The sequence below is a fragment of the Heterodontus francisci genome, chromosome 14 (genome assembly GCF_036365525.1).
Source record: "Heterodontus francisci isolate sHetFra1 chromosome 14, sHetFra1.hap1, whole genome shotgun sequence".
Lineage (NCBI taxonomy): Eukaryota > Metazoa > Chordata > Chondrichthyes > Heterodontiformes > Heterodontidae > Heterodontus > Heterodontus francisci.
In genome coordinates, this window is record NC_090384.1 from 40504730 (window position 1) to 40517116 (window position 12387).

The window sequence follows — 12387 nt, forward strand, 5'->3', positions numbered from 1 at the left end:
GCTCAATGCAGAATTAACTAACTTCTATAAAGCTCCATGGACCACCCTCAGAAAAGATAAAGCAAATCTGAGATATAATGTGCCTTAGCCCCAACCTCTTTTTTGTTCACAAGTGTGACATTTTTCACTTCCTCCACCAGCCATCCTCTGGCCTGAGTGAGATTGGGATTGCCAACTAATGATCACCTAGGGACATTTTTGTGATGTGGGCCGATCTCCACAGAACTGAACTTAACCTTGGTGCGTGCTCTGTCTGTGCAGTAGTGTCAAGCTTCTCCTTCCTCTGAGCACTGACATTTACTTGCACACTCACTTCCTGTGTGTGGCGGAAGTGTCTGACCTCCATGCTTGTGCGCTGCTTCTACTTCCCCTCCTCTCCCTATCTCACACACACACAGAGCAGCCTCTGCACTCTCTCTGTGAGCATGTGTTCTCTCTCACCCTGTGGGAGCCTCTGTTCTTTCGTTCACATGTAAGGGAGTGGCTGGCCTTTGTGCTCACTTTGTCGAGAGGCTAGCTTCTCTATGTGGGGAGAACCTGAACTCTGAGTGTATGATTTCTCCCTCTACATAGGAGAGATTGGGCTCTATTCTCTCTCTCAGGAGGAGTTAGTACCCAGTGTGCTGAGTAAGCTGATGGCAGGTCCAGTGACGATAGCGATGCTCCAACTGGCTTCAGTGCCGTGGTTTTTTGGAAGTGGGTGGTGGTAATGAGAAACAGGAATCTCTCTGGTTTCTGTATCTGATCATATCCAGTGCCCTATCTTGATGAAGGTAGAAGGCACCGGAGAGCAAGCAGCATACGTGGGATTACACTGCAGCAAGAAACAAAAGATTTTACAGCGTAGAAGGCAGCCACTTGGCCCATTGTGCCTGTGTTGGCACTTCGAAAGAACCATCTAACTAGTTCCACTCTCCTGCTCTTTCCTCACAGCACTGCTAATGTTTCCTTTTCAAATATAATCCAATTCCCTTTTTAAAGTTATTACTGAATTTGCATCCAACATCTTTTCAGGCAGTGCATTCCAGACCATAACAACTGTCTGCATAAAACCAATTCTCCTCCGCTGGCTCTTTGACCAACGTTAAATCTTAAATTTACACTCTCTGGTTACTAACCCACATACCAGGCCACTACAATATCAGGCAGGCAACTGACGAAGAACAAGATAGACTGGTGGTTCCAAACATTCCTCCCACGTACCTTCTCCTTGGATTCAGCCAGAGTAAGTTTGGGACTAGATGCTGACCGGACGATGCCCATCTCTTTCCTCTTCTGCTCCTCCTGTGGTGGTTGCAAGTTGTTGAGGGCTCCGTAGCTGCCGGTTTTGCGGAGGGCAGTGCGCCACGCGGCCAGGGACTGCTGCTCCTTCTTCTCCTCGTCCTGGGCAGCCATTTTGGGGGCAGGGCCTGTAAACTGGGTGCGCAAGGGAAACTGTTTATTAAGTGATGGGAGCTGCCAGCCACAACGCAACCATCTCAAGCGGAGGGAATGACCAGTGCAAGCAGAAAACAAGATGCTGAAGCACAGGCGGAAAATAAAATATGCCAGCAAAAGTAGGGAACTTACCTCCCATTGACATCGTGGTGTCAGAGACTGAGCTGCCTCTGATAACAGCAAAGGGAGGCGCTTACAGCCCACCCTGCCTTCTAACATTAGGAGTAGGAGGAACTTATCATTTTAACACTCAGGGTAGTGGGGAGGCTCATTTCCTGCTGGAAGTAGGCTTGCCGCCCTTAGCCTCCCATGCTGTCTCATGTCACTCTCCCCTAACCGAACTACCTCACAACCAATGGAAGTGAAATGCGGTCTGATTGACCAGAAGCATAGGCAAACAAAAAGAAAAGCTGGCAGAGGTAGGAGGGGCTTACCTTTCTCATGCCATCAGAGGCAGCAGTGGACTAATATCCTCTGCCACCCTTCCAGTACAGCAGAAATGAGACAAAACAGCTCTTTGACATATGTGGTAACCTCGAGAAAATAAGCACATCCAGCAGGCTGCAGCCACCCCTCCCAAACAAAAATAAATTCTGAACAATAAAATAAAGCAGAACTATATCGGGGAAGATTTCCTCTGGCCAATATGCGTTGACAACATCGCAAATGTGGCAAAGGCATCTTCTAATCGTTCCAGTGAATTGCTTCTAAAAGGTCTTCACAATTTTGTTCTCAATGGTGGCCAAAGGAAGTCTTCCCCTAACGATGAACATTTGTTCTTCAGAGTCGTCCTTTGTCTAAACTGTTCTGGATATAGTTACTACTGATGCTTCAAATGCAGACGCAGCTGAGCCCCAGGGATGGTCCAAGTGGCAACTAGGGAGTAAATTCACAGCAACCAGGGAATTAAGAGAGACCAGGCACCCAATCAGGGGAGCGCGGGGAGCCAGGCACCCAATCAGGCAAGCACGGGGAGCCAGGCACCCAATCAGAGGAGCGCGGGGAGCCAGGCACCCAATCAGGGGAGTGCGGTGAGCCAGGCACCCAATCAGGGGAGCGCGGGGAGCCAGGCACCCAATAAAGGAACTGCGGGGAGCCAGGCAGCCACTCAGGGACTGCCAGTGAACATTTACCCAATCAGGGGACTAAAAGACATAGAGTCATAGAGTCGTACAGCATAGAAACAGGCCCTGCGGCCCACCGCATCCATGCCGACCATAATGCCTAACATGTCGTAATAATGTTGTTAATTTTGCATATTTTAACTACAGTGGAGATCACAGCCATCCTTAATCTCACATGGACCCTAGATGTTTGCCTGAGAGCTGCAGTTTCTTGTGGTTGCGTGCAGGTTCCCTCCTGATCCTTGATATGTCTGTATTGTTAACTTTCACTGCCCTCGATTCTTTCTACAGGTAGACTATTAGTGACATGCCTCAGGGATGTGCTCAGAATGTTCATGAAGGATTTAAAACTTGGAATAGAATCAAAGCTGCATAAGTTTGCTGATAATACCAAATCTAGGGGAGAGTAGCTACAAATAACCAAAAAAGAGAGATATGGACAGTCTGTGAAGTTGGGCCAAGTAGTGGCAGATGTCTAAAGTGAATAGTAAGTGCAAAATAATGAGACCTCGGAACAAGAATAAACAGTGGGAGTATATGGTGCACAGTATTAGACTGTAGGATAAAAGACAGCAGAGAGATTATGGGGGGGAGAGGGGTGGTGTTCTGGCGAATAGCTTGTTGAAACTATTGCGCATAACAACAGTAAAGAAAATGGGTCTCGGGAACTAATAATGAACTTGTACAAAGCACTGGCCTGGCTCCACTTGGAGTACTGTGTACAATTCTGGCTGTCACATTACAGCAGCGACATCTTGGATAGAGACAACTGATACTTTGGATTACATACCCGGGCATGGTGAGGTTATGGAAGTTGGGAATATCCACGCTGGAGAAAAAAGTGGTTTGAAATGACTAAGAGATTCAAAGGAATTCAGATGAATTGAAGCTTTAATATCTTTGGCAATCACTAACTTTATAACAAAGGGTCGGAAACTCATTCTTGAAATAGGGAAAGTGAAGTAGGGAAGTTTAGATTTAACTACTTTACAGAGAGGGTGGTGAATATACGGAGAAGAGAAACAGTGAAGCTAGGTTCAAGATGGACTGGCACAGAAAGTGAGTTAGAGGCACGAGGTAGAACTTTGTTTGGTACTTTCTGAACCTTGAGACGAACTGCAATGACCTATTATCCTGTACATGTCCATGTTCCTATGTAATATAGTAGGCCTAGTATCCTCACAATACGTCTCCATCTATTTTAAAAAGGCAACCAATGTGACACTAACATCCCTTCCACCCCAGTAGGCAATAAGTGAGCAGCACTTGCTTTCAATGAGGTCACATTCCCTCTCTCTGGTCAATCCACATAAAAGAAGGTAAGTAAGACGGAAGGGGAAAAACATTAAAGCCCAACCCATGAGAGTCATGGAGAGGCGAAGCGATGTAGAGCAATTTCTGAATTGATCAGCTTCAGCAATGAGAGAGATATGGGAGATTATATAGAGGAAAAAGGGCATAGCATTGGTGAAAATGTACAATGTTAACATATTCACTTGTAGATTTCTAGAGTTTCTGTTGCTTTCATGAGGAAATAAGAAGTCAGCTTGGCTTCAGTTTGCAGGAGCAAGTTAGCCCAAAATTTAGTTGGTTAAAAGAGAGAGGAAGATCAAGATAAAGAGCAAGACAAACCACGCACACATGCAGCACACCAAAAGCTCCACCAGGATGGGAAACCTCAACATGTGAGACGCTCACCGCTGCTCTTTGCCCTCTCTGGGGTACCAAGACAATGCCGGTTTTGCGCAGGCCCTGTCGCCATGACGTTGGGTCATTTGGCTGACAAAAAGGTAGGAAAGGAGTAATGAAGTCAAACTGTAGTCAGAAGGAAGAGCAAAAGGAGAAAAAGAGAAAGACAGGTGAGGTCTGGTGAGTGAGACAGAGAGAGAGAGAAAGTAAGGGAGGCAAGAAAGGGCACAGAAAAAGGTCATACCCTCATTCTGCACATATTATAATTCCATTAATACAAGTGAACATCTTCATCAATTCAATCTATAAAAAAAAGCATGTCAACAAAGTCATTCAATGAATGAAACATTTTGTATCCCTGTATGGGAGGGCAGGGGCCCCATGAGGCAGTGGGGAAGCGGCGGGTGTGAAGGGCAGGGTCCTCGCATGGTGGGGGGAGGTGGGGAGGGTGTGCAGGGCAGGGTCCTCCATGATGAGGGAGGGCGGTGGGGGTGGAGGGCAGGGTCCTCAAACAATGGTGGGGGGGATATGGAGGGCAGGGTCCTCACAGTGGGGAGAGGCGGATTGTGGAGGGCAGGGTCCCCATGCAGGGTTGTGATCAGGAAGGCAGGGTCCCCATGCAAGGGCTGGGATGACGGGGGCAGGGTCCCCGCACAAGCACAAAAAGAGTGCACTCTTCCCATCAAGACACAACACAGTAATCTTCACACTATTAAATATCACAACCTTCTCAAGAAAGAACTCAGCAATCTTTGTAACTGGAAACAATGCTACATAACTTTCCCTGGTATACAATGCAGAGTATCTTGCAACAGTTAAAGCACGATATCACACCTCACAAAAAAATGACACTGTATACTCACTATAAGGGAAAATGTACCACCCTCACTAGTAGCAATGCATCACAGATGAAGAACTACAGGATTATTTTGCAACAAGCAACATTGGTGTGCCCCACAGAAAAGTAAATAGAGCATCAGATGCAACAGTGAACAGTGCAGCTTCCTTCACAACAGGAAAGTTTGCAAGATTCCTCACAGAAAGAAGCAGTGCAGCATCCCTCAGAAAGGGAATCAGTGTAAAATCCCTTGCAATAGAAAACAACGCAAAATTTTGAAAATTAAATAAAATTCACCGACCTTCACACAAAACATTGCAGCGTCCCATGCAACAGAAAACTACACTGCAAACTTCACACCAGAAAACAATGCAACATCCTTGTAGCTGGAAACAATTGAGCGTATCTCACCAAGAGGAAGTAATGCAGCACTCATCCAAAGATACAAAGCAGTGCATCTGACAGGAATGAGTGTGGCATTTCCTACAAGAAACAATGCATCATAACTTACAAGAAAAAAAATTGCTGCTCACCAAATAATGCAGCATTCCAAAAGGCAGTCATGCTGTAAGCATCGCAAGGGCAGCATATACACTGCAGCAATATTGCAGCATCAGTACAGGAGAATATAATGCAGCATCCCTCAGAACAGAACACAATGCAGCATTCATTCTGACAGGCAACCTGGTCACATTTTGGGATTTACTTTTGATCATTTTCACATGGAAAGGATTTGGGAATGCGTTATCTTGAAATGACTGCATTTAGGTTAAAGCAAGTCAACAAAAATTATTCAGTTTGCAGCTAAATCAAGGCAGGCGAGCCAAACCATTAAAGTTAACTTCCCCACTATCTGGGACAATGAGGGTTGTTTTCTCTCAGAGCTCCCAGAAACCTATTATTGATATGGCCCTGTTTATCTGAGCTCAGCAGGAGTCAATTGCTATGATGGCATGGTGACTATCTGCTCTTTGAGGCATGGGTAGCAGGCTTGATTGACAGCTTGGTGAACCACACCCTGGACATGAGAAGGAATTAAAAGCCAAGCCTTTCTTTCTGGGATCGCAAGTAATAAAAAGGGTAAGACACTTAGTCAGTTCCAACAAAGTCTGTAAGAGACAGGTGTTGGTAAGAGCCGGAAGCTAAGGATACAGCTGGTAGACTTTTACCACTAAAGACTGACCTTAAAGGGAAAATTAAGGGGGAAATTCCCCCATCATTTAGGAGTGCACAATACATTTTTGTTGTTTTACATTTTAATGGAGCATAATAAAAGTTAAGGAAGTTTAGAAATGCCATCCAGTCCAGTCACGTGTATTATGCAAAATAAACCAGCTTCTTGATTTCACACTGTCTCAGCAGAGTGTTCATCAGTTCCACCTACCAGAAGATTGGAGAAGCACATATGAGGGGACTTGCAAAGGATGCAATGTCCAGTTCAGATCACAAAGGGATCCCTATTGTTATAACCTTAAGTTATTCCATTGGATACTGGGTAGTACAGGGTAAACTAGTGAATACCACAGATAAGGGGCCGCCACAGGTCTGACACCAGTGCCACTGCACTGAGACCATGTAAGGAAGACCCATTAATTTATGTCACACCAGTTGCTAAAGGAAACAATGCATTCGTTCTCACAGCTGATGGCGTATCACTTGTAGCAGGAATTGCTGTGGTGACCCAAGCAGGAAACAAAACAGTATCCCAACAAAAAAAAACAAGAAAACATCTCTCAACAGGAACCAACCAAGCATCATTTGAAATAGTAAATAATGCAGCATCTGTTGCAATAGGAAGCAATGCTGCATCTCTAAAGAGATAAAAACACATGCCTCACACAAAACGATGAACAACCTTAAATGGAAACATTGCAGTATCCTCCACAACTGGAAACCATGCATAATGTCACAATGAAACAATGCAACAATATATATTGCAATATCCATCTTAGCAAGAAACACATACCTTGGAAGAGGAAGCACTGTCCCTATTCATCACAAGAAGCAACAGCATTTGCTGCAACATGAAACAATGCAACACCATGCCATTAAGAAACAATGCAGCCTTTTTCACAATAAAACAACATAGGAGAAAGGGCAGAATTGGTCATAAAACAATGAAATATCAGATCATAAGAGAAACACACAGTACCTCACCACAGAAACAATGACCGGGAATTTCCTATGGCGATGCAGCGGGAGCAACTCCAAAGAAATTCTTGGCCAATGAGTCATCTGTCACAAAAAGGAGAGGGCACTATCCCTTTGGAACAACAATTCTGCAGCTCATCAAAACTTTTCTGCAGCCTCCAAAATGAAACACTGCAGCACACCACATGGGAAAATGCAAAAGGAAGCAATACAGCATCGATCACAACAGGAAGGACTGCATCATTCCTTGCCCCAGCAGTTTTTTGCAGCATTCCCTCACAACAGATAAATCACAGCAGCTCTAACCACAGGAAGAATTAAATATTCTTCACAATGAAAAAAAAACTAGGCAGCATCTCTCACAAGAATCAATGCAGCATCCACGCAAGAGGAAGCAATGCAGCAAATCTTACAAAAGGAACTATCTCTTGGAACCGCAGACAATGCAGCATCCCTCAAAATATACAACACTTCACAGAACATGAAACCATGCCATAGCCTTTGCAAAAGGAAAAATGCAATACAGCTCACAAAAAACAATGCAATCGCTCTTGCAACAGCAATTTATAGCAGCACACATAACAGGAAGCAAAACACAACCCTTGCATTAGGAAGCAATTGGGCTTCACAGGAAAGTGCACAGTCACAGCAAACAATGCAATATTTCTTGCAATGAAATGTAGCATCCCTCAGAAGAGGAACATTACATGATCCAACCAAACAGGAAACAGTGCATCTTCCCTCAACCAGAAACAGTGCAGCATTCATTGCAGCAAGAAACTTTACAATGTCCTTTCCAAAGCAAGCAAGCAGCATTCCTCAGAGAAAACAATGCAGTATTTCCGAAATTCTGGAATGTTTGTTTGATGTTCGGAAAAAAAAGAGAAAATGTCAAATCTGAAGCAAGGAAAAGTCAAACCAGTTTCAATCCCACCAGATCCTGGCTCTATTCAGTTAAAAAAAAACTGAATCGGAAGATGGTGCTGCAGAATCTGAACTCAAACTCCAATCATTTCTCCTTCTCGCATGTCACGTACCCTCTTGTTGGTTGCACTGGGTGCAGTGGAGGATGAGAGGATGGAGTCGTTCATGCTCCGCTTAGTGGTGAGGTTGTTCATGTTGAGTCGGGCTTTTGCTTTCCCTTTCAAATGAAAAGATGACACAATTAATGGTCAACAACTAAAAGTAAGAGTAAGGCAAGTCTGGGGTTCTCCTTCCCACCCCAAATGCATGCATCAAGTTATATATAGCTGGAGCCCCTTAGAAGCGAGTGTCTCCATCATCAATACATCCTCAATATGGAAGCAACAAATTAATTGTACATTAATATTTTTCATCCAAAATTATCATCCACCCATTACCTCTGGTTCTGCTACCAGTTTATTTTTTAATGACAGCGCTACCATGCAGGGTTGTGCTGGCCCGCGCAACTGCACGGGGTCCCGAGTCAGTGGACCATCTCCCATCATCAGAGAAGTCCAGGGCTGCATTAGGGCCCTGCAACCCAGGCAATGGCACACAGTCAGGGTCTCGAACAGATTCAGTCCCCAAATTGAATCTTTGCATGGGGACCCCACAAGGCAAACACTGTTCCAGAGTTTGAACACTAAGGGCAGAATCTTATCAGGCCAGCAGAGGCAGCTTTAGAAGCGGGGAGGAGGGCGGAATTTTTGAAAGTTGTGCATCGGGTCAGCTACCCGACGCGCATTCCCGCCTCCATTCAATCTTGCTGGAGGCGGCTGCCAAAGGAACCGGCAAGCCACAATTGCCAATTTGGGCGATTAAGACCCCAACTTAGGTGCTATTTCCAGAGCCCCACAGCAGCTTCCAGGCATTGGACGGACCTCACCCTGAGGCCGGAGCCCGGACGCTACCTGGATGCCACAAGCTAGCAGAGCCTCCTTTCAATCACCCAATCACAGAGCCCATGGGATAAGGAGGCCATAGCCACAATCAATCCTGTGGTTCCCCCTCCACACTGATGGCCTTGACAGCTCTGGGCATTCTTTATTTGTAAATTTTCATCATGCTTCAGAGAGCGCCTCCATTCTGAGTCGCCCTTGCGGTCTCCTACCAGCCTTAGCAGCACCCACCTCCCCCAGTGATGCTGCTAGCTGTCCAGTTCTGTTGACCCTCTGATTCGGCCTCCCGTGCCCTTAATTGGATGGTTAACACAAAGATGGCCTCTTAATTGGCCATCTCCTGGAAGATTCCAACTGTCGGCACATCTCTGACCCTAGTCTGCAAAATGGTTCCAACCCCTGAAATTTTTCAGAGGGCATAAGATCCTGCCCTGTCGGTCATCACTTGTGCCATAGTTGCAGGAACATACACTGAGCGATGGGGAATCTCTAGCATCCTCATTAAAGTCAATTACCCATTAGTGCAGTGTCAGCTTTTCTGTTCTCAGCAACCAACAGCATCAGATTCAGAACATATCAGCACTTGTTAAAATTGCTTCTGGGTACACTGTTTTACATCCGATAACACACAGAAATCCAAGAGAAGTGGTTGAGGAATGTAGTTTTAGGTGGTGCTTGCAGAGGGGGGAGGGCAGAATTGGCACAGGTTTGACCAACGGTGGTGCAACAGTAATTTACTAGATTAATGCCTGGGGTGAGAGGGCTGTCCTATGATGACAGATTGAGTAGAATGGGCCTACATTCTCTGGAGTTTAGAAGAATGAGAGGTGATCTCATTGAGATCTAGAATTTTTTTTTTAAAAAGAGACCTGACAGTGTAAGATGTTGAGAGGCTGTTTCCCCTGGTTGGAGAGTCTAGAACTAGAGTCACAGTCTCAGGATAAGGAGCCAGCCATTTAGGACTGAGATGAGGAGAAATTTCTTTACTCAGAAGGTTGCAAATCGTTGCAATTCTTTGTTTGGTTTGTGGATGCTCAGTCGATGAATATATTCAAGACTGAGATCGATCGATTTTTGGACACTAAGGTAATCAAGGGATATGGAGATAGGTGGGAATGTGGATTTGATATAGAAGTTCAGCTATGATCTTAGTGAATGGCGGAACAGGCTCGATGGGCAGTGTGAACTACTCATGCTCCAATTTCTTATGTTCTTAAGCCTTTGATTTTTGTTCCTTACCCAGTTTCCACCGAATGCCTTCTTCAGAGAAGCTAATGGGTACAGAGTCTTAACCTGGGTGAAATCTTGGGATTGAAGATTATACCATGGCATAGTAACAGAAAATAATGGAACACCAGGCCCAAGGCCCATCTCTGTGGAGAGAAACTTAAACTGTTGCCCCCACTGTTAGAAGCAGAGGTCACTGTCCTTTGACTTACCAGCTTCTGATTCAGCTTCATATGGCATCTCCTCCTCAGAACTTGAGCCATTCAACTTCTTCCTGTCTTCCTCCTCGTCATTGACATGCTCCAGCATCAAAGACTCTAGCGTCTTGCGCTCCTTGTCATGTATTGAGATTTTATCTTTGCTGCTCATACGGGAAATAGAAGTCCTGGTGGGATAACGGATTAGCTCCGGTTGGCTGTTAGTGTGATGCGTGCAGGCCCAGGACAAGGTCAGCAAGTTCCATCTCTCAGGGTTAGACACACAACTCAAACAGGGTATAAAGGAGCCACTCTCCAGCAGACACAGCAAATAGGGCGCTGATGTCAAAGGCTGACCAACTTAACAGAAAGTTCCAATGTTGCATCCAACTTTTGAAACAATTCTCTCCCAGCTCTCTGCTTTCCTGTGTTACATGCTCCCAGCTCTGTGTTATCCTGTGCAACACTCTCGCCTGCTCTATAAACATGGGTAGTGCATTCCCAGCTCTGTCACCCAGTGCGTGGCATTTGCAGATCTATTGTTCTGCAACACATTCCCAGAACCCTCTCATTCGATGTGCAATAAGTCCCTGGCTCCCATGAAAAGCACACTCTTGGTTTTCTGCTCTCCTGTAAGTAACACTTTCTGAGCACTGTGTTATCCTGTGCTGTCCCTAGCTCTCCATTATCATGTGTAATACACTCCCAGCTCTCCGCTATGCTGTGTAACATAACCTCAGCTCTATGCACACAACCCACAGCTCTGGATTACTGTGTAATGCACTCCCAAAATCTCCTCTATTGTCTTGTAACACTCTCCCAGCTCTGTTACACTGTGTAACCCTCTCCCAGTTCCCTGTTGCACTGTAACATCCTCTCATACTCTCTTGCAATCTCAGCTTAGCACATTTGTTCGTCACATTCTATTGTTTTTCCAGTGTCGAATGGGAACGACACTGCTGTCTTGGTGCTGCAGCCTACTCATGAGGAAATGCTGGAGTTGTTCTTTTGTACCCTGCTGGATCTCAAAGCACAAAACAATCACTGAGCCCCTGGCAAGGGCCCAGAGGTCAGTCCTCACACAGCATTTTACTGGGTGAGGCACCATTCTTTGTCCAGTGATGAAGCCAATACAGTGCAGCCGACTTCCAATCAACTTGTACGAGGCCAGGCCTCAGCACACAGTGCATTCCTCATCACTACATGGTTACTGCAAGACTCCCTGCTTTACAGCAGTCCCTTCCCTCACTTAAGAGCTCTCCCCTTAAGAGCAATATATTTGGAGCATAAATGCAGCCTCTTTCATTTTTAAAAATCAGTTTTAATGCTTAACATAGGAACATAAAAATGAAAGACCAAGATCCATCTATCATCCTGGTAGTCACATGATATAATGATAATGGAGTTGTTGACTAATCACGGCAATCAGTATTTAGAAATGTTTTGAAAGATACAAGAAATAGTAACGAGGTGTAGGACTCATACAACAGTCAGGAGTGAGTTATTGCAACTGTAAGGGCTCTAGGGTAGATGGTGAAAAGATGGATCACTCTTCAAAAGAATTAATGCGTTAGAACTACCAGAATATCAGGGGGAGAAAAACAGGTGTGCAAGCTAAAGCAGTGACTAGCAATATCATGTCTCACAAACCTACTGGCATTCTTTGTGCAGGTAAGTTACTGGCATTTTCAGAAGATATTCAATAAGGTTTCACACCTGACGCTTGTGAAGAAGATTGCGTCTCATTGAACTAATGATAGGTAAATTAGCTGGTTTGGAAAGCGGATCAAGAAGAGGAAACAGAGATGATAAATGGGAAAGATCCCAGGAGAGTTAATGAGTGGAGTTGTGCAAGATCTATT

At 45.1% G+C, this 12387-nt stretch overlaps 1 protein-coding gene across 4 annotated transcripts in view; it reads right to left on the minus strand.

Moving 5' to 3' along the window:
• The window catches only part of LOC137376988 (protein phosphatase 1 regulatory subunit 12A-like), a 190686-nt gene that overhangs the window by 71449 nt on the left and 106850 nt on the right, over nt 1-12387 (minus strand). For 3 of the 4 annotated variants that reach the window (XM_068046048.1, XM_068046049.1, XM_068046046.1), the window contains exons 8-10: nt 10541-10713; nt 8277-8380; nt 1204-1416 (exon numbers count right to left, since the gene is read on the minus strand). In XM_068046048.1, coding sequence (XP_067902149.1) covers nt 1204-1416; nt 8277-8380; nt 10541-10713 — 490 coding nt within the window. The remainder of the gene's footprint in view (nt 1-1203; nt 1417-8276; nt 8381-10540; nt 10714-12387) is intronic. The other variant, XM_068046047.1, reaches the window with a different exon arrangement.